This window comes from Salvelinus sp. IW2-2015, linkage group LG18 (assembly GCF_002910315.2).
Source record: "Salvelinus sp. IW2-2015 linkage group LG18, ASM291031v2, whole genome shotgun sequence".
NCBI classification, from domain to species: domain Eukaryota; kingdom Metazoa; phylum Chordata; class Actinopteri; order Salmoniformes; family Salmonidae; genus Salvelinus; species Salvelinus sp. IW2-2015.
Window position 1 is genome coordinate 27,131,024 of NC_036858.1, and position 27,724 is coordinate 27,158,747.

At 40.0% G+C, this 27,724-nt stretch overlaps 1 protein-coding gene across 6 annotated transcripts; it reads left to right on the forward strand.

The window, feature by feature from the left end:
- The first annotated feature begins 9,139 nt into the window (after positions 1 to 9,139).
- On the forward strand, positions 9,140 to 27,192 carry LOC111978163 (protein FAM204A). Of its 6 annotated transcripts, none has more exons than XM_024008062.2 (7): positions 9,140 to 9,527; positions 9,719 to 9,809; positions 10,252 to 10,294; positions 12,281 to 12,386; positions 14,298 to 14,387; positions 15,317 to 15,449; positions 20,938 to 26,510. In XM_024008062.2, exons 1-6 carry the CDS (start codon positions 9,285 to 9,287, stop codon positions 15,404 to 15,406), a joined length of 663 nt encoding a protein of 220 aa, XP_023863830.1. In that variant the 5' UTR covers positions 9,140 to 9,284; the 3' UTR covers positions 15,407 to 15,449; positions 20,938 to 26,510. The 6 variants fall into 6 exon arrangements, with proteins under 6 accessions (XP_023863830.1, XP_023863831.1, XP_023863832.1 ...); XM_024008063.2 differs by lacking the exon at positions 20,938 to 26,510 and adding an exon at positions 15,749 to 16,627; XM_024008059.2 differs by lacking the exon at positions 15,317 to 15,449 and adding an exon at positions 26,957 to 27,192 and having other exon boundaries at positions 9,141 to 9,527; positions 26,423 to 26,532.
- Positions 27,193 to 27,724: the final 532 nt, after the last annotated feature.

The window sequence follows — 27,724 nt, forward strand, 5'->3', positions numbered from 1 at the left end:
GCAGACACCTCGACGGCCCCTGAAAGAACTTAATTGGACTTTATGTAAACTGGAAACCACATTCCTGAGGCTGCCTTATTGTAGCTGGGCGATTTTTAAGAAGAGGCTAATCTGAAAACAAGGCTCACAAAATGTTATCAGCATATCGAATGCGCGACCAGGCTTGGCAAAATTCTGGATCCATTGCTACTCTACTCCGCGACGCATACAAACCCTCCCTCTCCCTCCTTTTCGGCAAATCTGACCACGACTCCATGTTGTTGCTCCCAGTCTCTATAGACAGAAACTAAACAATGAAACACCGTGGCTTCAAGGTCTGTTCAATGCTGGTCCAAACCAATCTGATTCCACGCTTCAAAGATTGTTTCGATCACAGTGGGGACTGGATATGTCCGGATAGCATCGGACAACAACATTGATGTATACGCTGGATTCGGTGAGCGAGTTTATATTAGCAAGTGCATCGGTGATGTTGCTACCCACTGTGACATTTAAAACCTTCCCCAACGCAGAAACCGTGCGGATTTGATGGCAAGGCATTCGCGCAAAACTGAAAGCGCGAACCACTTGCTTTTTAATCATGGCAAGGCGAGCCGGAAACATGACTGAATACAAACAGTGTAGCTATTCCCTGCGCAGGCAATCAAAACAAGCTAAGCGTCAGTATAGAGACAAAGTAGAGTTCTAATTTCAACGGCTTCAGAACGAGACGTATGTGGCAGGGTCTACAGACAATCAACGGATTACAAAAAGAAAACCAGCCCGTCGCAGACACCGATGTCTTGTTCCAGAGAGAAAACTATACAACTTTTCTCACTTCCGTCATCATTGAAGTGCTTGAGAGACTTGTCAAGGATCATATCCTCCACCCTACCTGACACCCTAGACCCACTCCAATTTGCTTACCACCCCAATAGGTCCACAGACGACGCAATCACAATCACACTGCACACTGCCCTAACCCATCTGGACAAGAGGAATACATATGTAAGAATGCTGTCATCGATTACAGCTCAGCATTTAACACCATAGTACCCTCCAAACTCGTCATTAAGCCTTTGTCTCGACCCCACCCTGGGCATCTGGGTCCTGGACTTTCTGACGGGCCGCCCCCAGGTGGTGAGGGTAGAAGCAACATCTCCACCCCACTGATCCTCAACACTGGGCCCCACAAGGGCGTTCTCAGCCCCTCCTTGTACTCCCTGTTCACCCATGACTGCGTGGCCATGCACGACTCCAACTCAATCATCAAGTTTGCAGACGACACAACAGTGGTAAGTTTGATTACCAACAACGACAAGACGGCCTACAGGGAGGAGGTGAGGGCTCTCGGAGTGTGGTGTCAGGAAAATAAGCTCACACTCAACGTCAACAAAACAAAGGAGATGATCGTGGACTTCAGGAAACAGCAGAGGAAGCCCCCCCCCCCCCCCCTATCCACATCGACGGACAGTAGTGTAGAAGGTGGAAAGTTTTAAGTTCCTCGGCGTACACATCACGGACAAACTGAAATGGTCCACCCACACAGACAGCGTGGTGAAGAAGGCGCAACAGCGCCTCTTCAACCTCAGGAGGCTGAAGAAGTTTGGCTTGTCACCAAAAAACACTCACAAACTTTTACAGATGCACAATCGGAGAGCATGCTGTCGGGCTGTATCACCGCCTGGTACGCAACTGCTCCGCCCACAACGTAAGGCTCTCCAAAGGGTAGTGAGGTCTGCACAACGCATCACCGGGGGAAACTACCCGTACTCCAGGAACCGACAAAACCCGATGTCACAGGAAGGCCAAAAAGATCATCAAGGACAACAACCACCTGAGCCACTGCCTGTTCATCACGCTTATCATCCAGAAGGCGAGGTCAGTACAGGTGCATCAAAGCTGGGACCGAGAGTCTGAAAAACAGCTTCTTATCTCAAGGCCATCAGACTTTTAAACAGCCATCACTAACATTGAGTGGCTGCTGCCAACACACTGACTCAAATCTCTAGCCACATTAATATTTCAAAATTGGATGTAATAAATGTATCACTAGTCACTTTAGACAATGCCACTTTATATAATGTTTACATACCCTACATTACTCATCTCATATGTATATTACTGTACTCTATTACCATCTACTGCATCTTGCCTATGCTGTCGGCCATCGCTCATCCATATATTTATAATGTACATATTCTTATTCATTCCTTTACACTTGTGTGTATAAGGTAGTTGTTGTTGAAATTGTTAGATTACTTGTTAGATATTACCTGCACGGTCGGAACTAGAAGCACAAGCATTTCACTACACTCACATTAACATCTGCTAACCATGTGTTGTGACCAATCAAATTTGATTTGATTTGAAATTTGATTTGACTCAAATGTAAAGACAAGAAGATATTCATACAGTTGAAGTCGGAAGTTTACATACACCTTAGCCAAATACATTTCAACTCAGTTTTCAACTCACAATTCCTGACATTTACTTCGAGTAAAAATTCCCTGTCTTAGGTCAGTTAGGATCACCACTTATTTTTAAGAATGTGAAATGTCAGAATAATAGTAGAGAGAATGATTTATTTCAGCTTTTATTTCATTCATCACATTCCCAGTGGGTCAAAAGTTCACTACACTCAATTAGTATTTGGTAGCATTGCCTTTTAATTGTTTAACTTCGGTCAAACATTTCGGGTAGCCTTCCACAAGCTTCCCACAATAAATTGGGTGAATTTTGGCCCATACCTCCTGACAGAGTGGTGTACTGAGTCAGGTTTTGTAGGCCTCCTTGCTCGACACACTTTTTCAGTTCTGCCCACAAATTTTCTATAGGATTGAGGTCAGGGCTTTGTGATGGCCACTCCAAGACCTTCACTTTGTTGTCCTTAAGCCATTTGACACAACTTTGGAAGTATGCTTGGGGTCATTGTCCATTTCGTAGACCCATTTAACTTTAACCAAGCTTTAACTTCCTGACTGATGTCTTGAGATGTTGCTTCAATATATCCACATATTTTCCTCCTCATGATGCCATCTATTTTGTGAAGTGCACCAGTCCCTCCTGCAGCAAAGCACCCCCACAACATGATGCTGCACCCCCATGCCTCATGGTTGGGATGGTGTTCTTCGGCTTGCAAGCCTCCCCTTTTTCCTCCAAAAATAACAATGGTGATTATGGCCAAACAGTTCTATTTTTGTTTCATCAGACCAGAGGACATTTCTCCAAAAGTATGGTCTTTGTCCCCATGTGCAGATGCAAACCGTAGTCTGGCTTTTTTAGGACGGTTTTGGAGCAGTGGCTTCTTCCTTGCTGAGCGGCCTTTCAGGTTATATTCGATAATAGGACTCGTTACTTGTGCGATATAGATTTACCTTGTGTCTGTTTCCTCCAGCATCTTCACAAGGTCCTTTGCTGTTGTTCTGGGATTGATTCGCACTTTTCACACCAAAGTACGTTCATCTCTAGGAGACAGAACGCATCTCCTTCCTGAGCGGTGTGACGGCTGCGTGGTCCCATGGTGTTTATACTTGCGTACTATTGTTTGTACAGATGAAAATGGTAGCTTCAGGCGTTTGGAAATTGCTCCCAAGGATGAACCAGACTTGTGGAGTTCTACAATTTTTTTTCTGAGGTCTTGGCTGATTTCTTTTGATTTTCCCATGATGTCAAGCAAAGAGGCASTGAGTTTGAAGGTAGGCCTTGAAATACATCCACAGATACACCTCCAATTGACTCAAATGATGTCAATTAGCCTTTCAGAAGCCTCTAAAGCCATGACATAATTTTCTGGAATTTTCCAAGCTGTTTAAATGCACAGTCAACTTAGTGTATGTAAACTTCTGAGCCACTGGAATTGTGATACTGTGAATTATAAGTGAAATAATCTGTATATAAACAATGGTGACTTGTGTCATGCACAAAGTAGATGTCCTAACCGACTTGCCAAAACTATAGTTTGTTAACAAGAATTTTGTGCAGTGGTTTAAAACCTAAGTGTATGTAAACTTCCGACTTCAACTGTAGTTACAGTAATCTCAGAATGTGGCCATGGATGTGTTACTCATTTTAAGGTTGAATAAATACAGTATATTAGTTTGTAAGATATTGATAAGATAAGATATTGTAAGGCGATTTACTGTATTGCAAAAGTTGTATTATTGAACCAACTAAAAATATCAACATTTGAAGGTGATGTATCTTTTGTGTCACTTAATTAGTTGTCTTTTATTCCAATTTGCCTACAAATTAATAATGAATATGTTAGATTCACATCTCCATCTGAACCAAAAATCTAAATTACAGAATAGGACTAAGTTAAATCAAACATTAAATGCACTTTAAATWGTGCATTTAAGTTTGTGTTGATTTAGTTCTATTATTTCACTTAGGTTTTTGGTTGAGATGGAGACGTGAATCCAACATATTCATTATTAATTTGTAGACAAAGTGGAATTAAAGATGATTTAGTCAGTGGCACAGATGGAACTATCCAAGCAGAAGATACATCTCCTTCAAATGTTGACATTCGGTTGCGTTGACAATCAAACACAATTCAATATTCAGTTTGTCTACAAATTAATAATTGATATGTTGGATTCACGTCTCCATCTCAACCAAACATCTAAGTTGAAGAATATAATTGAATCAAATCAAACTTTAAATGTATATTCCAGATGGCTATTTTGRACCCCCCCAATATTTTCACAGGAGCTCCGCGATTTTGTTTATTCCAAATTCAATGGCTACGGTTCTGTCACTGGCCCACTACTGTACATCTCATGTCTATGTCTGCTATGTTAGACAACAAGAAAGTCAGAGCAGAGTGAGGAGGACGAAAGGGCAGGTAGGGAAGTTGGTGAGGTGAGTGTGATACTCCCTAATGTCAGGAGTGTACAGAGTGCAGCTTAATTAAACTCAGATTCAACTTTGGTGCACACATGTATCAAATCAGAATCAAATCGTATTGGTCACATATACATATTTAGCAGATGTTAGTGCGGGTGTAGCGAAATGCTTGGGTTCCTAGCTCCAACAGTACAGTTGTATCTAACAGTTCACAACAATACACACTAATCTAAAAGTAAAAGAATGGTATTAAGAAATATACAAATATTAGATTGAGCAATGTCGGAGTATATACAGATGAGATGAGTAAAGCAGTATGTAAACATTATTTTAAACATTATTAAAGTGACTAGTGTTCCATTATTAAAGTGGTCAGTGATTCCATGTCTATGTTTATAGGGCATCAACCTCTAAGGAGCAGGGTTACGTAACCGGCTGGAAGCCGGCTATTGATGGCTATTTAACAGTCTGATGGCCTTGAGATAGAAGCTGTTTTTCAGTTTCTCGGTCCCAGCTTTGATGCACCTGTACTGACCTCACCTTCTGGATGATAGCGGGGTGAACAGGCTGTGGCTTGGGTGGTTGATGGCTTCATGGCTCTATAGGTATTATGTGTGAATAAAGCATTTGTCATATATTGTGAATTCTCTGATTACCTGTCATGTTTACAAACATACCATTGCGACAATGTCTGCATGATGTTTTGCAGCCTTTATCTGTGGGACACATTAACACCTTCTACCTGACTATAAATAATAACTCTGGTCAACATAGTATTAGTCAATACACAATCTGTGACAAAGTATTGGTGATGTCATATCACTATATTACTGTAGCCTTGGTAAACTACACTTCTTCCTAAATGTAATCTGTCACTGGCTTCCTCAGGCATWCCTGTGCAAGAGGGTGAGAGCACAAAGAGAGAGACAGAGCACAAAGCAGCAGGAGGAGATACAGTGCAGTTTCAGATTCAGACAGGAAGATGTACAGGTGAGTTTGAAACAGGCTGCTGTCTCYGGACATGTAAAGTGCAGCTTCATAAAACAAAGGCACACTTGATGATAGCAGCATGGCTCTGGAACTGGCACGAAAGATATACTGTACACTACCCCACCTAAAAGCCTGCATCAATGACTACTGTTCTCACTGGCCCACTACGGTACATCTCATATCTGTGTCTGCTATGTTAGGCAATAAGAGAGTCAGAGGAGAGTGAGGAGGATGAAAGAGGCCAATGATCGGATTGTCTCATGGGAGATCAACCACCTGGCACATTTTCTAAATCTGTGGGCGGCAACTCAATAAAAATGTATTATTTAATTTTGAACCAAAAAATTATTGGTTAGTGTTTATGGCTTTGAGTCTGAAATTTAATAGGTAAACATTGTATTTACTATATTGCCCTTAAAACACCACTCAAATGTATCTTTCCTCTCTTACTACGTTTTCTACACACCTTCCAGAAGCCATGAGTAATGTTAAACCTTGTTGAAGGCCAAGTGCCGTAAGAATTCTGTTTCCTGTGTTTTGTATCATATCGTGCAACAGCTGATYAAATTAACACTGTAAAAGTGTGAAAAAAATGTGATCGGTGTTATTTCCTGATAATTTGTGGCTGAAAATACAATCTACACACAGTAGTGGTGTGTGGGTAAAATRACTGGGGAATGATGTGGCTGTCCATGGTTCTGATTTCTGTGTGTATGCGTGCGCGTTCGTGCAAGTAGAAAAACATGTTGACTCACACTACTTGTAGAGGAATGCCAATGCCATCCTCCTCTCTTTCATGTTGACGAAACGGTCTATCACTCTGTCATACAGTACACACTTTTATTTTTGTTGTCCTACGCTACCTGGCTAAAGTGCTTGCTCACTAGCCTAACTTCCATTCATGGGCAACATTAGCTAGTTAACATTAGCATTATACATCTAGCTACATATTGAACATCCATCCTCTCAGGCCAGGGGCACAACAATGTATGAATTAATGGTTGGATCAGAATCGCTGTTATAATCATTGGCCAGTACGGACAATTAAGTAAAACCACAAGTCCAAATCCCTATCTCCATCCATGGCTAATTTAGGAAAGGGACAATTTTAGCTAGCTGGCTAGCTAGCCACTGGAGGACAACAACACAACAAGATGCAACAATTCAAGTTTTTCTGGCAATTACATAATGCTTTCATTTGGATTGGATAGGAGTGACACCAAATCCAAGCTGGCTTCCCGTGAAACTTTTTTTGGTGCGCCAGGACCATTCACAGTTGAGCTCGCTCAGTTTAGCTCAAAGCTGATTGGCTAATTTTGTATACTTTGTTTGTCAACYGAGGCTAGATGCTCACTGGCTTCCCTTGCCTTCAAAGCTATGGGCGTCAACAATGGCATACTCGTTTGGACAGACAGCATCTCTACACGTAGAGAGACAGAGGGTTGCTGTTTCGCTCGCTCGGATGCTTTCTCCTGTGAGATACATTRAGCCTCTTCCGAATTTYAGGAAAATTATGAAAAACAGAGAGACAAAATATCAATTTTTCTTKATTATTTTTTACTTTTACTTTTTCCTAATTTTGGGGGGGGAAGCCTGGCTTCTCTTGGCATCCATGAATACATGCCACTTTCTACACAGGAACTTCTAATCAGCAGGTTTTGCATGAGTGGAGTTTTGGCTTGCCTGGTGACATCACCAGGTGATATAAGTTAATAGACCAATAACAAATAGAGTTCCACCTCTCTGACAATAATAGCTAGTTTTCAGGCTACATATTGCTCCTATTAGGCRCCTCCGCTCGAGTGGATTGATACACACCAGAAAGGAACGGGCGAAGCGAGAGGGATAACTGGGCCCAAAATCTGTCTTCTCCAGCAGGTGGCGATTTTTAGTTTTTTTTGTTCACCAAGCGAGGAGTTTTTGTTAGAAGGTCATTGAGAGTGTCGAATTTTGTAAACAAAAAATGTAATGGCGTATTTGCTACATATGGCTGATTTGATCGAATAGAAGTTTCGTAATGATTAGGTTGTTACGAGTGTACTGATATAAGTAGGACACGTGACATACCGGCAACTTTGAGAGAAAAAACACTTTATATCAGAGTTGTGCCTGGTCGTCACTCGTTACCACAYKCACAAAGTCATAAAACCCGCCTACAATTTATCTTCTAAATATGTGATTTTAAACCTTGCTTGAGAAATGTATTTTTGTTAAAAAGCAATTTTTTACAATTTTAGTGGAAAACAATTACAGTAAGGTACTTAATTGTTACCAAGAGAATTTGGTATTGAGATTTTTTTTTTAAATACACAAATACAGCTCCATATGTTCTTTAAAATGTAGGAAAAATACGGCTAAGCCCGTAGACAGTTAAACTGGCAGACTATATTGTCTTGTGGTGTAGTTAGCGCTCGGGAAAACGTAGTACARAAGGAAAGTACCAAAACAGCTTGATTTAAAGTGCATTCTGAAAGTATTCAGACCCCTTGACTTCTTCTGCATTTTTCTACGTTACAGCCTTATTCTAAAATTGATTAAATAAAAACATGTCCTCATCAATCTACACACAATATCCCATAACGACAAAGCGAAAACAGGTTTCTAGAAATGTTGGCAGATATGTATATATATAGAGTACCAGTCAAAAGTTTGGACACACCTACTCATTCAAGGGTTTTTCTTTATGTTTACTATTTTCCACATTGTAGAATAATAGTGAAGACATCAAAACTGTGAAATAGCACATATGAAATCATGTAGTAACCAAAAAAGTGTCAACATATATTTTATATTTGAGATTCTTCGAAGTAGCCACCCTTTTCCTTGAAACATATTTGCACACTCTTGGCATTCAAAAAGCAKTGTTATCAAATTTAGAATAAGGCTGTAACGTAATAAAATMTMGAAAAAGTCAATGGGTCTGAATACTTTCCGAATCCACTGTAGGGAAGGGGCATGCAAGCAGATGAGGAAATTTGGCTAGAATGGAAGAGATTATAGTGAACACCTGCATAAGGGCGAAGGTAAACCAAGGAGAAGACGCACTACACTCCCTGTGCCTAATAAAAAAAACACAACCCTCCCCAAAGCATTTTTTGGGATGTGACAATTCTACCCTTTTTTGGCAAGTTATCGCTCTACAATTCTGTTAATTCTAACAGGGACAAGTGTTCAACATCTCAGTTATAATCTGAGATGCGCAWTGCAATTGTAGCCTAATAAAGACGACCTGGAACGCAACCATGGGGTTTGGCGCATCGATAGAAGAACAGTTCTCATTGGTAGAAATTACATTGTTTTACCCAATCAGAGCGGTTGTTTTGCAAGAGTCATAGTGTCCACCAGGAAGTGAAAATGTTTACAATCTTTGATTTGGTAAAAAAATAGGTATACCAGTTTGTTTTGGATTATGACTAACACGTCATAACCCGAGCATACATCGTTGTTGATTTGCCCTTCTCAACATGTATAGCGGACTTTTACCGAAAGGTCRGACCGAAATTAGTTCAGATGATGAAGACGACCAAGGTGTTGCAAATCAAGAAATAGCCGCAACTAACGTTCAACGTCCTGCAGTTGGACTTTCGCGTGGTCTTAAGCAAAATTGTGTTACACTTGGAGACACAAGTTATTCTTGTATCCAGCCCTTCATAGAAAATGACCCGTGTTTGGACTCCTTACCCGGGATTTCCGAGGAGAATTGGCAAGTATGTGAAGTAAAATGTGGATAGGCTACTCATTTGAAAAGCTACATTGTATGTTTTAAAGTGACTAAAGACACTAACGTGATATACACATCACACAAAAAATGTATTAACTGTTGAAAAGGAGGTTTTCATGATTTGGGTTAATGATTTGTTATTGCTAAATGTGAATGGTTGCGCTTCATGTTCTTTAGAAATGTAAAGAGCAGCAGAAGAAAAAAGATGAGATCAACACAATGAAGCTCCCCCAAAAAAGACCGCAGAGAAAAGGACGATATAACAAAGGTCAATTGCACTTTTTAACACATACACACAATAGCCACTGAAGATAAYGATCAAGGACATCTTTGCTCTGGTCAGATGTAAGCCTAACCTACTTGACCTATCTATCACAGAAATAATGGAAAGGGGAAAACCAGAGCAGAGGGGTCATCCTGTGTCCAAGTGTCTCATGACCCTTGTTTTTTAAAGTGCCTATTCACTGACTTTCATTTGTCCTTGTTCAATTCTGAATGGTATTATAWTTGAATTAATAAAAGTCACTGAAAAAAATAGTCAACCAGTCTACCCCTTTTCATTGTTTTTCAAGGGATATAACCACAGTGTAGTTTATATTTCTGAGGTCATGAGGTCATGACACAACACAACAAAGGGTYATTTTTGGAGTTTACTTGACAGTTCACAGGGAACCAAGATTAATGTCTTTGTGTTTCACGTCACTAAACAGATGAAAGATCAGCAACTAAGAACATGGAATCAAACAATGAAAGGTAATGTAGACCTATCGATTTTTTAAAATGTAATTGTATCACATACAGTTGAAGTCGGAAGTTTACATACACTTAGGTTGGAGTCATTAAAACTCATTTTTCAACCACTCCACAAATTTCTTGTTAACAAACTATAGTTTTGGCAAGTCGGTTAGGACATCTACTTTGTGCATGACACAAGTAATTTTTTCAACAATTGTTTACAGACAGATTATTTCACTTAATTCACTGTATCACAATTCCAGTTTACATACACTAAGTTGACTGTGCCAGCTTGGAAAATTCCAGAAAAGGATTCATGGCTTTAGAAGCTTCTGATAGGCTAATTGACATAATTTGAGTCAATTGGAGGTGTACCTATGGATGTATTTCAAGGCCAACCTTCAAACTCACTGCCTCTTTGCTTGACATCAGGGAAAATCAGAAGGAATCAGTGAAGACCTCAACAAGTCTGGTTCATCCTTGGGAGCAATTTCCATACGCCTGAAGGTACCATGTTCATCTGTACAAACAATAGTATGCAAGTATAAACACCATGGGACCATGCAGCCGTCATACCGCTCAGGAAGAGACGTGTTCTGTCTCCTAGAGATGAACGAACTTTGGTGCGAAAGGTGCAAATCAATCCCAGAACAACAGCAAATACCTTGTGAAGATGCTGGAGAAAACGGTACAAAAGGATCTATATCCACAGTAAAACGAGTGCTATATCGACATAACCTGAAAGGCCGCTCAGCAAGGAGACTGCTCCAAAACTGTCATAAAAAAAGCCAGACTACGGTTTGCAACTGCACATGGGACAAAGATCGTACTTTTTGGAGAAATGTCCTCTGGTCTGATAAAGCAAAAATAGAACTGTTTGGCCATAATGACCACATTATGTTTGGAGGAAAAAGGGGGAGGCTTGCAAGTCAAAGAACACCATCCCAACCGTGAAGGACGGGGTGGCAGCATCATGTGTGGGGGTGCTTTGCTGCAGGATGGACTGGTGCACTTCACAAAATAGATGGCATCATGAGAAATAAAATTATGTGGTTATATTGAAGCAACATCTCAAGACATCAGTCAGGAAGTTAAAGCTTGGTCGCAAATGGTCTTCCAAATGGACAGTGACCCCAAGCATACTTCCAAAGTTGTGGCAAAAATGGCTTAAGGACAACAAAGTCAAGGTATTGGAGTGGGCAACACAAAGCCCTGACCTCAATCCTATAGAAAATTTGTAGGCAGAACTGAAAAAGTGTGTGTGAGCAAGGAGGCCTACAAACCTGACTCAGTTACACRAGCTCTGTCAGGAGGAATGGGCCAAAATTCACCCAACTTATTGTGGGAAGCTTGTGGAAGGCTACCCAAAACGTTTGACCCAAGTTAAYCAATTAAAAGGCAATGCTACCAAATACTAATTGAGTGTATGTGAACTTCTGACCCACTGGGAATGTGATGAAAGAAATAAGAGCTGAAGTAMAATTAATTATTTCAGCTTTTATCTACTATTATTCTGACATTTCACATTCTTAAAATTAAGTTGTGATCCTAACTGACCTAAGACAAGGAATTTGTACTAGGATTAAATGTCAGGAATTGTTAAACTGAGTTTAAATGTATTTGGCTCAGGTGTTTGTAAACTTCTGACTTCAACTGTAGCTCTACAATAGACTTAAGGCTGAGTCCCGGTACTTCACCCACTACAGCTCGCACACTTTCTTGCATGGATTTTAGAATTGTGGAAACTCGCTCTAGTCAATGCTTAGGCTACACCAATCCTATGCTTTTTAATCCATGACGGTAGGTGTTCAAGTGCAGACTTCTGAAAAAGGGTGGTGAATCGGGACATAGCCTTGTTGGTGTAGGCCTACCTAATAGCCTATTCTACTAGGGCTTTCTAAAAAATTGAATGTGTACTTATCACCCATGTATATTCTAAACATATGCTGTAGTCTTGTACTGAACCGATAATGAACATGAACACACTTCTTTTTTTTTTCTCAGCAGAGAACCTCAAGCGGAGCATGAAAGGCATTGGGATGGGCTTACGCAGTACTTTGGCATCAATGATAGATTTCAACCCCCTGCCTGTAGCAAGCCTGCTCCCAAGGTAACAAAGATGTCTGCCACATTACTCGCCTGCCTGTCTGTGTTTAATGCCGTCAAGTTATGGTAAAAGCATTGAACGTGTTCTGTCTTTCCATATCCATGCCTGTGTAACTTCTCATTGTTTTATCAAATATGACAGGTGGATTAAGWGGTTTTTAGACTCAAATCTGACGTTGAGTAAAATATAAAAGATAGTGTTAAATGTAATGATGAGATTACCTTAATCTTGGCATTGGGATGATTCTCCACTGTCCTTTTAGGTTGAGATTAATGTAAGATGTAGATTTGCTCTAGAGAGAAGTGTGTGTACTGAATGTCTGTACAAAGACCTGACAGCTCRTGCACACCTTGTTACTGTTTGTGGAAAGCCACGTATAGAACAATAACATAGCCTCTCACACTTTGAGTAGCCTAATTGTCAGACCCATGAATCTAGCCTACAGGGGCATGGATCTAGCCTGCATAGCACTAGCTTTGGCTATATTTTTTGGGGAAACGGATGTATGGAAAATGGAATCACAGACAGTCACCTGCTTTTGTTTTTGTGTGTCTCAGCCCTGCATCTATGTGCAGGAAAGTGCTGGCGAATAGCTGTAGTGTGTGTGTGTATGTATGTGTGTCATAAGATAAGTAACTCTTGGAAAAACAAGTTTATTTCTAAATGGATTCAAGTAAGAAATGAAGTTATGTACTTGATAAGTCTGATGTAATAGAACAAGAAAGAGACATACATATTTTTATATGTAAGTTGTCATGTAAGCAAAGTGGTTGKAAATATAATAATTGTGTATAAGATGGGGAATTTGTCCTAATTCAATTGGAAGTTCCAGTAATGCTTATTTGGAGTGTTATTTGAATTCACTATCTCAAAGTACCATAAAATTGAATTTTTGCTGCGTTTTCTACTCATTTTCAAAAGAGGCCTACTTTGAATGGATAAGATATAATTAACAAGAAGCTGAATTAAACAGAACTTGTCAAGTCAACATAACGAGAAGGTCTTGCTCCTCCATGTTCAAACATTCTCATTAGTGATCAATGTCATTTAGACATTCCATATTACATTAACAAATGTTAAGTCAATTACACACTAGGCACAAAATATTTTCTTTGGGACATGCACATTCAGTCTATAATTCAGTTCACATTGTCAGCAAAAAGGCTACTGTAAAGTTGTGGTGGTAGAAGTTTATATATATATATATATATGTAGTTATTACTACCATCTTTCATTTCATTATTAGGCTCCACTTGCTGTCTTTTTCCAAATTCATTTGAGGGATGAGTGTGCGTCCATAAACAACTTGAGTCTTTATAWATATGTTTATATATGCCATTTAGCAGACACTTTTATCCACAGCAACTTGCAGTATGCACGCATTACATTTTATATATAGGTGGCCCCGGGAATCGAACCCACAATCCTGGCGTTGCAAACACCATGCTCTACCAACTGAACCACACAGGGGCATGAGTCCTTGAATCATTTTTTATGAAGATGCTTCAGAGCGGGCTCCCCTAATATAGAAGTATAACATCTTGCCTGTCATGTGCCCTTTGAAAGATTTTTGGAGAAATGCTCTTTACTGTACTACTTCGGATAGTCTCCTTCTTWAGGGAACCACCCTGCCATCAGTAACCAGGGGCATCTTTGCCCCCTCCCCTGCTCCAGTCTGTAATGGAAATGTGTAATTAAAGAGTCACATTTATGTTTGGTAACACCCCCCCCCCCAAAAAAAAAAAAAAAAGATTTCCCTTCTAATATCCAATCAAAAAGGTTTTCATTTGTGAAGGAAAATCTACATATTTGTATTAATAGCAATCCTATAAAAAATAAGGCCCAGGGGAAGTTACTCTTACATTTTCCCCCCCTTTTCTATTTCTAAAATCACAAAATGTTCCCCTTCTCCAGTCCAGCCTAGAAAAGAGCATAGAGAGCGCCATCGCTGAAGGGGACTTTGGGAAGGCGGAGGAGATGAGCGACAGACTCGCCACTCGAGAGGTACGTTGCACTGATAAGAGATCTTTGGGGCGCTCCCGCTGTGACAAATCAAACTAATGGATCCGCGGCCATTTCTTCCTGCAAAGACATAGGGGAACAAAAACACACACAGGCACACTTGATTGAGAAGTCCTGCAGCCCTTTTCCATTGAGTTAATGGAAATCCCTCCCCCTTAGTTTTGAAGTGTGSCAGTGTCTAAAGGACTTTTGCCTCTGCTTTTTAATGAAAGGGTACATTGCCTTCAAGCCAACTTTTAAAACATTCTCAAGGTGCAAGTTTCATACCTTTGAAGTGCACACGTCCCTAAATGCAATGCCTGCAGTTTTGAAACCACTCGTCTCGCCAGGCATCATGGATCAAGCGGTTTGAAGCTAATTTAGTAGAAAATGTAGCCCACGCACCCATAATTGCAGTTAAAAAGACACAGCTACTACTTTTCATAGTTGGGGATTACAGTATGTTCAATTGTCACAACTAGAGGTGAGAGATGTGATGCCCTTATAGAAGCAGTGATATTCATGCATCAGTACAGCATACACACTTAATGTCTGTCAGCCATGTACCTTAATTCAGATAAACACTTGAACTTCAACAAAGGTTAGGCAATGCACGCAAACTCGTCGTACTCTATCAAACATTAAAACCTAGTTCTCTATTAAAAATGTTGATGAGGGACACGCACGGTAAATGATTTGATTTTACATGCCAGCAGACTGATGTTGAAGSCTGATTCTTGTACCCWGCATAAAATAACAGACGATAAAACACAATAATGCAAATGGCCAAAAAAAAGGTTAGAGAAATTAAAATTAAAAACTTGCTTTGTGGCTGACAGTGGCACCTGTAGTTCCAGAAAGCCTCTTAGAGCACTAGTGGATTTGGGCAGACTTAGCTGAGGTTCTTTGCCTCTCTGTCACCTCCCTTGTAGCTTGCCAGGAACATGAAGGATGGGCTTGACAGCAGTCTGGCAGCCATAGCTCACTCTGTATCTGTGTTTACCTCATGCTCAGAACAGTGAATTGACTGAAATTTTCAAGAAATTCTCACATACAACAAAATTGGTGAGTATGAAACTGCATTCATTGTTCTGTGGTGCCTGGTAACATTTAGCCCAATATCAGCCTCTCTGTAAAATTGTCTAAATGACTATGAGAGCTAATGACAAGTGACCTACAAATTCCACTGACTTCTTGTAAATAGATAGGAAAATACAGCGGCATACACTACCATGAATGAGTAGGACATAGACATTTCACCATGTATTCTACTGTAGTATGTTGACCATGTTGCACAGAAGGGGATACTGATGTGTTACTGCTGCCATATCCCTTTTCAAATATGTTTTTCTCCATCTCTTTAGTGGATGTTGGACCAAATATACTGTATCTATGGTAGAGGATYAACTTGAGAGAAGTGTAGTTTGCTACAGATGGCTCAAGTGTTGGCTGCTGGCAGCGTCACGGTTGCGGCTTCGTTTCCTAGATAAATAATAGCATGTGGCGTATTAAACATGCTCTGGGGAAATGTGCGTAGAAGTGGAGCGTTTTATACCCACGTCTAATTCTTCCTGAGTTCAACCTCATTGCACTTTGCAAATTATGATTGCGACACTAGTGTTGACTCTGGACAGTCCTATGGTGACAAACATTTAGTGGATCAATATTCCCAACTGTGGTCAGAATACATTTCAAGGTTATTATTGAAGCGTCTCATTTGATACCGTATGTAATGGCCTATTTGTTTAATTTGTTTACAGTCATAACACTTGAGAGACATTATTATGGCAGGCTTTTTAGTGGAGGAATAGTACCAGGTTTTRGTAATGGAAAGAACGGAAAAGGATTTAGACAGCTGTGAATTACTAAAGAGGGCTGTGTCTGTCCCCCAAGGCATTGTTTGTAAAGAAACACAGTTCACAGTGTACCAGGTTGTCACAGTATTTCAGTTCTCAATCTACCAGCATTGCTTTTTGAACCAAAGTGAAATGTCTGAAGATGTTCCTCCATTTAAAGGAATTGTTTGTTTCTGCTGTGTTTTGAGCTCGRGACAATAAATTCATTATTTTTTTGTTGACTTTGAATCTGAATATTAAAACAATTTGGTAAAACCCTTTTTTTAAGGCTTCTTAGAAATTCTCTGATACATGTGCTTTCATCTGTTCGAGTTCTAAAATACACTGCCAGAATATTTACAGGTTGCTTTGAGATTGTCTCCTCATTAAAGTATATCTTTAAATATTCTCCAAAGTCTGAAATTCTTTGTTTCAAATACTTTTTAAAGCTCGGTTCTTCTTAAAAGTTCAAGTTCAGTATTAAGTCCACCAAAATGTGACACAAAGCAATCACATTTCTTCTTAGGTATCTGTTCATGTTATTAACTGGTACCTTACTGAGGTAGTGTTGTTWTGAAAGAAGCTCTTTCGTTTTCATCCCTAATACCTTTACATTTTAGAAAACCATTGTTTGCAGATAGGGTTGGCGATGTTTCTTCTTTTCTCACGTGCAGTTTGGTTTGTTGATCTTTTGCAGAGCCGTACTTTTCTTGTTGTTTCTCAAAGGCTGGCTTAGAAGTCCCAAAATACTAGGAATAGCTTCTGGCCCCTAAAGTACTTCTTAATATTAGTTCAGTAGATTAAGTGGTGCAAGTCTTCCAATTAGGGCACTTGCGACGCCATCCTTTGATTATTGAACATTATTTTACACAGCTGTACGTTGCAAATGGAGTAATTAATTTCCTTTAATTAGCATAATATTAAGTGCTATATATAACTCGCTCACCCTCTGTCAGGAGAGTTGATAGGATCCGGCAGCTCATATTTAAAAYATGGATTCCAGAAAGCATTCCTGAAAAATGAAACAAAGAATGCTGTATTCAGTTAAAACGTATATATCCAATAATACAGCAACTGTTAGAAGCATTCATAGCAGCTCATAGCTTCTTATAACTGCCTACACAAGTGCATAAATGCCTATTATTCATTCGTAATACATTATGAATGAGTTTAACAGCTAGCCCTAAGTAAAATAGCCAAGCACAACTTAATCCAATGGTGATTGTAATTCACTGTCTCTTCAGTGGACTTCCATCCTGCAACAATTGAGCACATCCCTCTCCTCTACAAACCGAGCAATAAGCTCCCTTTTMTTAATATTTAGTTTTTTACTCTGAGGCAGTACTTTTCATATAATAAGTGAAAATAATACAAGACAAAAGACTGTCACACCGTGTTAGTGCTTCCAAGTTTCCCCTTAGCAGTGATCACAGCTATTAGCGTACATTACCACTTCAAAACAGAAACTCTATATTCTGACACAATAGGGGGTGTCATGTCCTTTTCATGAGTTCCAGAAGCTAAAGAATATGGAAATGATGGAAAGAAAGAAACGCCTGCATGGTTCGTCATAAACACTTGGCTAACCACTGGTAGTCTAAAGTACAGAACCCAGAGAAATTACACTCTTCAACACACCATAGATAGATGGTTAGGAGTGACATTTCTGAACACAGAAAGACAAGCTAAATTATCCACAGGTGCTGCTCGTGGCAAATTAACAGTCACCTGACGTTAGATCATTGTATGACTGAGATATAGGCCTAGAGCCATGTAAATGGTGGTTGCTGGAAGGCCCAGATATTCTGTGTCCACAGGCTAACTTGCATCTTTACTTCTCATACCACTCAAAATGGTATGATATTATTATCAACCTAATTTCTTCTACTATTTCAATGAAGCCAGAGATACAGTACCAGTCAAAAGTTTGGACACGCCTACTCATTCAAGGGTTTTCTTTATTTTTACTATTTCCTACATTGTAGAATAATAGTGAAYACATCAAAACTATGAAATAACACATATGGAATCATGTAGTAACCAAAATAGTGTTAAACAAATCAAAATATAAGTAGCCACCCTTTGCTTTGATGACAGCTTGGCACACTCTTGGCATTCTCTCAACCAGCTTCATGAGGATTGCTTTTCCAGCAGTCTTGAAGGAGTTCCCACATATGCTGAGCTCTTGTTGGCTGCTTTTCCTTCACTCTGCGGTRCAACTCATRKCAAACGATCTCAATTGGAGGCCAGGTCATCTGATGCAGCACTCCATCATTCTCCTTTGTCAAATAGCCCTTACACAGCCTGGAGGTGTGTTTTGGGTCATTGTCCTGTTGAAAAACAAATMATGGTCCCACTAAGTGCAAACCAGATGGAATGGCGTATCGCTGTGGTAGATATGCTGGTTAAGTGTGCCTTGAATTCTAAATAAATCACAGACAGTGTCACCATCAAAGCACCATCACACCACCTCCTCCATGCTTCACGGTGGGAACCACACATGCGGAGATCATATGTTCACCTACTCTGTTTCACAAAGTCACAACGGTTGAAACCAWAAGTCTCAAYTTTGGACTCATCAGACCAAAGGACTGTTTTCCACCGGTCTAATGTCCATTGCTTGTGTTTCTTYGCCCAAGCAAGTCTTCTTATTATTGGTGTCCTTTTAGTAGTGGTTTCTTTGCAGCAATTCGACCATGAAGGCCTGATTCACGCAGTCTCCTCTGAACAGTTGATGTTGAGATGTGTCTGTTACTTGAACTCTYAAGCATTTATTTGGGCTGCAATCTGAGGTGCAGTTGACTCTAATGAACTTATCCTCTGCAGCAGAGGTAACTCTGGGTCTTCCTCTTCTGTGGCGGACCTCATGAGAGCCAGTTTCATCATAGCGCTTGATGGTTTTTGCGACTGCACTTGAAGAAACTTCTTGTTTCTTGAAATGTTTGATATTGACTGACCTTCATGTCTTAAGGTAATGATGGACTGTCGTTTCTCATTGCTTATTTGAGCTCTCCTTGCCATAATATGAATTTGGTGTTTTACCAAATAGGGCTGTCTTCTGTATACCACCCCTACCTTGTTGCAACACAACTGATTGTCTCAAACGCATTAAGAAGGAAAGAAATCCCACAAATTAACTTTTAATTAGGCACTCCTGTTAATTGAAGTGCATTCCAGGTGACTACCTCATGAAGCTGGTTGAGAGAATGCCAAGAGTATGTCAAGCTGTCATCAAGGCTACTTTGAAGAATCTCAAATATACACTTCTACAATGTAGAAAATAGTTAAAATAAAGAAAAACCCTGGAATGAGTAGGTGTGTCCGAACTTTTGACTGGTATTTTWRTTTTTTWTTTTTCACCTTGATTTAACCAGGTAGGCAAGTTGAGAACAAGTTCTCATTTACAATTGACACCTGGCCAAGATAAAGCAAAGCAGTTCGACACATACAACACAGAGTTACACATGGAGTAAAACAAACATACAGTAGATAAATAAGTCTATATACAATGTGAGCAAATGAGGTGAGAAGGGAGGTAAAGGCAAAAAAGGCCATGGTGGKGAAGTAAATACAATATAGCAAGTAAAACACTGGAATGGTAGATTTGCAGTGGAAGAATGTGCAAAGTAGAAATATAAATAATGGGGTGCAAAATAAATAAATACAGTAGGGGAAGAGGTAGTTTGGGCTAAATTATAGATGGGCTATGTGCAGTAATCTGTGAGCTGCTCTGACAGCTGGTGCTTAAAGCTAGTGAGGGAGATAAGTGTTTCCAGTTTCAGAGATTTTTGTAGTTRGTTCCAGTCATTGGCAGCAGAGAACTGGAAGGAYWGGRYGCCAAAGMAGGAATTGGRTTTGGGGGTGACCAGAGAGATATACCTGCTGGAGCGCGTGCTACAGGTGGGTGCTGCTATGGTGACCAGCGAGCTGAGATAAGGGGGGACTTTACCTAGCAGGGTCTTGTAGATGACCTGGAGCCAGTGTGTTTGGCGACGAGTATGAAGTGAGGGCCAGCCAACGAGAGCGTACAGGGCGCAGTGGTGGGTAGTATATGGGGCTTTGGTGACAGAACGGATGGCACTGTGATAGACTGCATCCAATTTATTGAGTAGGGTATTGGAGGCTATTTTGTAAATGACATCGCCGAAGTCGAGGATCGGTAGGATGGTCAGTTTTACAAGGGTATGTTTGGCAGCATGAGTGAAGGATGCTTTGTTGTGAAATAGGAAGCCAATTCTAGATTTAACTTTGGATTGGAGATGTTTGATGTGAGTCTGGAAGAAGAGTTTACAGTCTAACCAGACACCTAGGTATTTMTAGTTGTCCACATATTCTAAGTCAGAACCGTTCAGAGTAGTGATGCTGGACAGGCGGGCAGGTGCAGGCAGRGATCGGTTGAATAGCATGCATTTAGTTTTACTTGTATTTAAGAGCAGTTGGAGGCCACGGAATGAGAGTTGTYTGGCATTGAAGCTCGTCTGGAAGGTTGTACTGTTACTGTATATTAGGAAAGAAACCCATACCACCATGGCATGCATTGCTTTGGAAACCACTTTAAGTACTGTAAAGCAAAGGTGGCACAACATGGCTATTTAGGTGAGAAGAGGAGCTGAACTAAGTGTTTCATGTTATTTTGGTGTTTTCTCTTTTCAGTACCTTTCCCTGTGATGCCACATTTTTTAATGAGCATTGCTTTTGTGGAAAACACTCGTTTTCAGATTTAAGCTGTGCCCGCCCCACATCAGAAAATGAGGCTTTCTTCCTCTCTCCTGCGAGGACCCCGGGCAACTGAGAAACAGTTAAGGAAAGTCTCTTCTTCGTTCCTWTTTCCTTCAGCATAAGCAATTCATCACAGAATGAACTCTTATTGTATGTATCTCTGGATGACTTGCATGCAATTTCTGCCCATTTAATTTTGAAATGGATTTTGTGAAATGGGTACTAAGCTTTTATCAAATGCTTGGGAATCTCATTTAGATTATTGTATTTCATTAATTACTTGATAGGCAAAGCATACTTTTCAATGTAGATTTTTTTTGTGCTGTTTAATTAATTAGCATGTTTTCTCTTTTAATTAAAGCCATTTTTTTTTATTAAAGCCCACAGCAAAACACATATATAATTTGTTTGTAATTAGGCCTTAATTGGTGGTAGTGGAAGCTTAGCACCCTTAGTTTCTTTTTTCATGATTGCCATTTTATTGCCAGTCAGTCATTAATTAAACTGTTTTTCTAATTAGCTTATAAAACTGTTGATGGCACATTATTGTAAGTATGAGTTCAAAGCTTGCTAATAAGCCTTCCCTACTCAGAAGAGGCAAGATAATGGAATATGCACAAAGCGGGCAAACTTTCCGACTCTTTTTCAGTCCCTAAAGATGACAGTATCTAGCATCAGATTATTAGGGAACAGAAAAATAGAGACATGCATTATACCACTGGCAGTTCGGCAATATCTTCCCAGGAGTGGCTCTCTTTTTGCATGTCATGTAATGCTGTTTGTCAAATTGGCAGCAAGATTACATAAACCTCTTACGACTGCCCCCTGAATGACAATAATGCTAATCTTTATTGAGAGAATATGGCAATGCATCCGGAATAAAACAAATTATATGGGGAGGATATACAGCTCATGGCTTTGATTAGATAAGCAGTCAAATGGTCTCACCAGACAACCAATGCCAGTAATGCGTTGATGTACTTAGATGTTTTTTAACACCTACAGAATATGGACTATTCGTCATCACAAAAAATTGGACTGAAATTCCTTATTGACCAAGTTTCGCCCACGTCCCAGGACTCAAAACCGGTTCCAGCGACTGCCAACACAACACCTTAGCTGTTACACCAAGAGATCTAAAACCTCTTGACGAGGTTGCTAGGTGTTGGATTAAAGTCGCGTCACTACCCCTCTTCTTCCCCATCTCAAGTTCCTAATGCCTGGGCACACCTTCGATGGCCTCACGGTAGCGCCATCACACTTCTGACACCAATTCGCGAATTCGGTGGTAGCCCTGACCGGGACTTAAACTTGGGTCATTGGATTGTCAACCCAACTCCRTGTAGCCTTTATGCCAAGATAAACTTAGGACCTCTTGATGAGGTAGCTACTCAKTACAATATATTGCATACAGTGTTTTCAACTTACATATTGAACACTTTGACATACTTGATTACATTGTGTATGTTTATTCATACTGTAATTATTATTTAACATGTTCTCACCTGAGATTTAACCTCACCACCTCTTGGTTCACGGCATTCCAATCTTCCTACTACGTGTTAAAAACGTCCCTGGGACAAACCGGGAACCAGACAACGGCCAGGGGACAATGACACAACATCCAAAGAACGTCCTAAAACAGGGAACTAGACAACCTCCAGGGGACAATGACACAACATCCAAAGAACGTCCTAAAAACCGTCCCTGGGACAAATTGGGAACTAGACAAAACCTCCAGGGGACCATGACACAATGTCCCAATAACGTTCAGGGGACCATTGGACAAACCGAGGAACTATAAAAACGTCCCGAAGAGAACGTTCTCTTGGGACCATCACGCAACATCCTAAGGAGTAGTAAAATTAAAGTCCTGAGAATGTCCTGACATGGTCCTCAGTGACGTCCTGGGAACTTACAGCGTACTAGACAAAGGTCCCCCAGAGAACGTTCCTTTGGGACCATCACGCAATGTTAGAATGTTTTTAGAAAGTCCAGTGGGAAAGTAATCGCTTGAGGGACCTAATGGGAACGTCGCCGCATGTCTTCAGGACGTCCCCAGTTTGCTGGGCTTCACTCAAATCATTGTCAAGACTTGTTCTTATCAACATAGTAATTTCTTTGTTTAACTTGCACCGATAGGACAACCAATAATTGGAAATAGATTGAATGGCATCAAAGCAATTTAGTGGACAGACTGCCTTATGCTTCATTGTCGCAGTAATGCTTTTACATGGCATAAACAAGGTCAAGTTGAAGTATAGCAATCTGACTTTTCAGACTAGAAACCCATTTTCCTTTTTTCCTCCCTACCTCGATTCTTCGAAATTAGACTGAAATTGCATATGAYCTGCCTAATCTGATATTTATTCCATTCTTATATAGCCCTGCTTTCCAAAGTTGACTAAGGCCACATTATTTAGGCATTAAGGTAGTGTGATAAGGGAATTAGGCTGGTCATTAATCGTTTACACGTCAAATGCAGCGGAGCAGCTCGGGGTGGTGATTTAGCGAGGCAAAGCCACCTAGCCCCTGTTAATCCACCTCTCACATGTTTTAATTGGAAGAGGCTTCCCTGGATACCACATTTTATGAATGGGTTTAAGGCCATTTCTTCCTTAAAGCCATCATTTATTTCATATTGTTAATACCAGCCTGAACACTTTATTAATATAGAGAAGCATTTGCGTTAAGTTGAATCTTCTCTCCCCACCATTGTCTTTTGAAGCTGCTGTTGTTTGTAATGTGTATCTTGGAATATCCAAGGATTCTGAGAATTGCACAGTTGTCAGTAAATCATTGTGAMGACGAAACTCATGTTGGTAAACTGGTTGAAATACCTGCGTGATCCCCAATGTCTTGCATACTTTGGAAGGGGTTCCATTTGTGTCACTGACAGAAGCCACATCCATGCTGTCTATGCAGTAGGCTGTGCAGCAGCATAGAAGTCAGCTCAAAGTGGACTATGATCGATAACTTGCATTATCTCAATACTATATTGTGTCAATACAATGGACATGCCTTATCACGGCCTTATCTTTAACATGGCCTGTGCTGAAGTGATATATAGTATAGCGAGGCCACATATTTGGGAGTTCACTTGAATCTCTATGACAACCCAAACATGAGTGACAACAGAAAGTGGTACTATTGATTTAACTTTCCTAGTGGTTCTAAGCTACTGCAGCAGTGGCAGTATAATGCAGCAAAAATTCGCAAAACCTTCCAAAGGTCACAGTATTAATCCTTTGAATAAACCTTGTGTTAAACAGAGGCTGTGCTCAGGACGGAATTGAAAGAAAAGAAAATGGTTTTGGGAGAAAAAAATTGAAGGTATCGGACACTAAATCTTCATTTTAACATTGGTCTTACGGAAACATGGAATAGGCTTGTATGACTGCCTTAAACAAAGAACACATGAGGTTTTTGTGTCGAATAGGCCCATTTCTTTTCTAGCTTTGTGTTTTTATTCTGGCAGCAAATGTTTTCATTTCTGCTGGCTTGTGYTTTGAAAGGATTTGGCACTAAGACACACACAAGGGGAGGGGGAGAAAAAATCCTGAAAAGTGGATCAAAAAAGTAAATGAAAAATAATGTCATATTACAGAAAATATGAGAGGCTAATTTGTGCCGACTTTTTGCTAATTTTGTTCTCGCCACAGAAAGAGGAGCCGTCACCTGCTCGGCGCCACAGCGCTGACAGTGCCAGTGATCCATGAAATAAGCTGCCGCTGGCTTTGTTCAGATAAGAATGAACAAATCTGCACAATGTACTGCTCTCGGAATCTCATTTTCATACTTGCATGCAGGCTAAAAGAAATAAGCTGTTTGCAGGCTTGATTAATCAGACATTTGAGGGCTTTTTTTGTCTCTTTGATCTGTTCTGTCGCCTAGGTAACTTGGTTGACATTAATGTTGAGCCCCAGTAAAGACAATCAGGGATGTAGACTGCATTGATAAAAAAAAAAAAAAAAAATGTAAAGACCTTTACCGCTTTACCCGCTCAGTGGCTGCATTCAAAAGAGAAGAGGGGGGAGGGGGTATGTGAGAGGGTTTTAATTATGTCAAAGTGTCAATGTGTCAGTGTCTTTTTGGGGGGGTTTTAAGGAAGGCGTGGTTTCTAGACATTTTGAATTTCAAATGCTCCCCACAGGAGAGCAGGTTAATGTGGGTAATCKTTGTGTTAAAAAAAAGATACATCTCTGGTTGTAAAGCTCAAGGAGCCATTTAGCATCTTCCAATTTCCTTTTATTTTCTCTCAAAACGATGCKTTTTACCCAATGACTTTTATTTTTGGCAAATGTGTGAACGCAGGAGAATTGTCAACAATTGAATAAACCTTCAGATTTAGGATCCCAACCTGCGCCARATCCAAGCAAAAGCATTTAGCACCTACACCACTTAAACATGATGCTCAAAARGCCCTGGTGTTATCTGCTGGCAAATCTACTCCCAACATGAGAATGATCACCCGTTGTAACTTTCCCTTTCTCCAGAGTTCTGCCTAGAAAACATGATTTATGGGCCTTTAAAACCTAGAAAAAATTGCAAGGAATTAGAAAACTGTCATAGTATGTTAGCTTCAGGTTATGCAGACGCTTTTACAAATCTTCCAAGTGACTGTATAGATGAATGCCTCGAGGGCCCAGCCGGAGCCCAGTACTTGCAGCCAGCTGAAGCCCTTATCTTAAATCCAAGCAAAGTACCATTAATCTTTTTGAAAGACCTTTATGGCTTTTAATGTATCCCAAATTAGAACATTTTACACCCTTGGTTCCTGAAATATGGTGATAAAAAGCCTTTAGAGTTAAATGTGTCCTGGCTGCTTGCACTGTCCTGCTAAGTCCCAACATTTTGTCTTTCTAATAAAGTTTATCCCACTTAATTATAATAATTTTTTTAATTGACTAGCATGTTGTTGAGATATGGTGGCACATTTCTTCACTACCTTTTTTAGACTTTTTCTTTCCCCTGATTGTACTCTATGAATGTTAGAAATAATTACCTAAAGGGTTGGAGATTTGTTCCAAGTGTGGAGTGACTAGATGTTGCTTTTTGTTTCCTGTGTCACTYGGGTTATTGGGATTATTCTGCTCAACAATACATGCACTTCCTCACTGATATTTGAACAAAATGTGTTTGCCACTTGCAGTCATGGTCATTCCTTTAACCTCTGATTTTAAAGATCTYCCCGTTTCAAATAAAATGTTTCCTTTTACTGTACATTCAAACGATTTCAGTAAATATTATGATAGTCATGGTAAATGGTTGACTGTCTTATTTTCGATTACTGTTGAGCAGTTGAATGTGTATTTACTATGTTTTATTCTTCACCAACCCACAATCTAGGTGCCGTCATTGCATCATGGTCAGGGTGAGACAAAACGGGAACCGGAGGCACTCATGAGAAGCCACCCTGACATATCAGTTGGGAGAGAGAGAGACTGATTTACATCATCTAATGGGCCTTGTCTCTTTCAATAGTTGGCCGTGAAAATCGCGCAAGCCACCGATTGCCGTGACTTTGTGCAAAGCAAACAGGAAGTGGAGGCTTCGCGGGCAGCCCAGAAAAGGAAGAAACAAATCACTTGGGGGTTTGTCTTTTTTACTTTCCTCCCCACAATTATCTCCCTAATTTACATTAAATCGCAGTTTGTTAGCGACATACATTTGTTATGCTTATTTGGCTAGCTTGCCACCTTCTTTCTTACTTAGTTCATGCACAGGTATAAATACATGCTAGGGTTTGACTATACAGAGAAAGTGTGTACTGTAGCCGTCGCTTAACATTAGACGGGCACTTTTGAACTGTCACAGTGGKTGTCATGGTAAGAATATGTGTATAATGTGTTATGCTAATGTCTAAGAACAACACACAACTAACTGTTATTTCAAGCTCTCAAGAACATGGAAATATGTATATTTCATACAGATTCATTTTTGTCATTATAATTTCTGTAATAAGTAATACATTTTGCAAAGAAGTTTTGCTAAATCAGTATTTTAACATCGATTCAGGTTTGAAGCCAAGCAAAGATGGGAAACCAAAAGCAACATGGGCTATATGTGACTTTACGTCTTCACTGAAGAGAAAGAAAATGAAGATTTGTGTCATTTCTCAGTTAATTTAATGGTGTTTGTGTTCGATAACATTTTTGTTTATGCATATAATTTTTGCTTCACGTTAGTACCATCATGTTTGTGAAATTGTCAAGATACTGTACGCAACTAACAATAAAAAAAATAAAAAAACATCTAATCTGTAAAATTTATGGAATGTTCAAATTAATTCTCTGAGCACTCCATGGTGGCTGTTTTATGTGCTGTTTTCCATTACATTTCTGTGATTTTTTTTGTTTGTTGCATTTCGGGGATTTTTTTCCTTTCAAATTAAATCTGGTGTACATTACTGGATGATGCGTTTATTCATTGCTGTAAAGTGGGTTAATCATGAAGGTGCTCCTTTCTTCTGAGGAGGTAGAGAAAGAAAAGATTAGGTTCCTAATGCAATGTACAGGATAATGTGCGGTAGGATTTGCCAGTGCAAAATGAAATTTGGCTGCTGTAAACTGTTGTGAGCAGTCGTAAATTGTGTGAACAGAGGGACAAGAAACAGAGGCTTTGCTGTTGGCCTTCACCCATGCTGAGAGAGATGTCATTGTTCCTCCGCTTAAACAAGAAGCACAGGATATTTCTAAGGAGCCTACTCTATAGCTGTAAAGAGTATGAGCGGTGATTACGTTGTTGTTGTGTATTCAGAAGATTTGATGCTCCTCTTTACAGTTT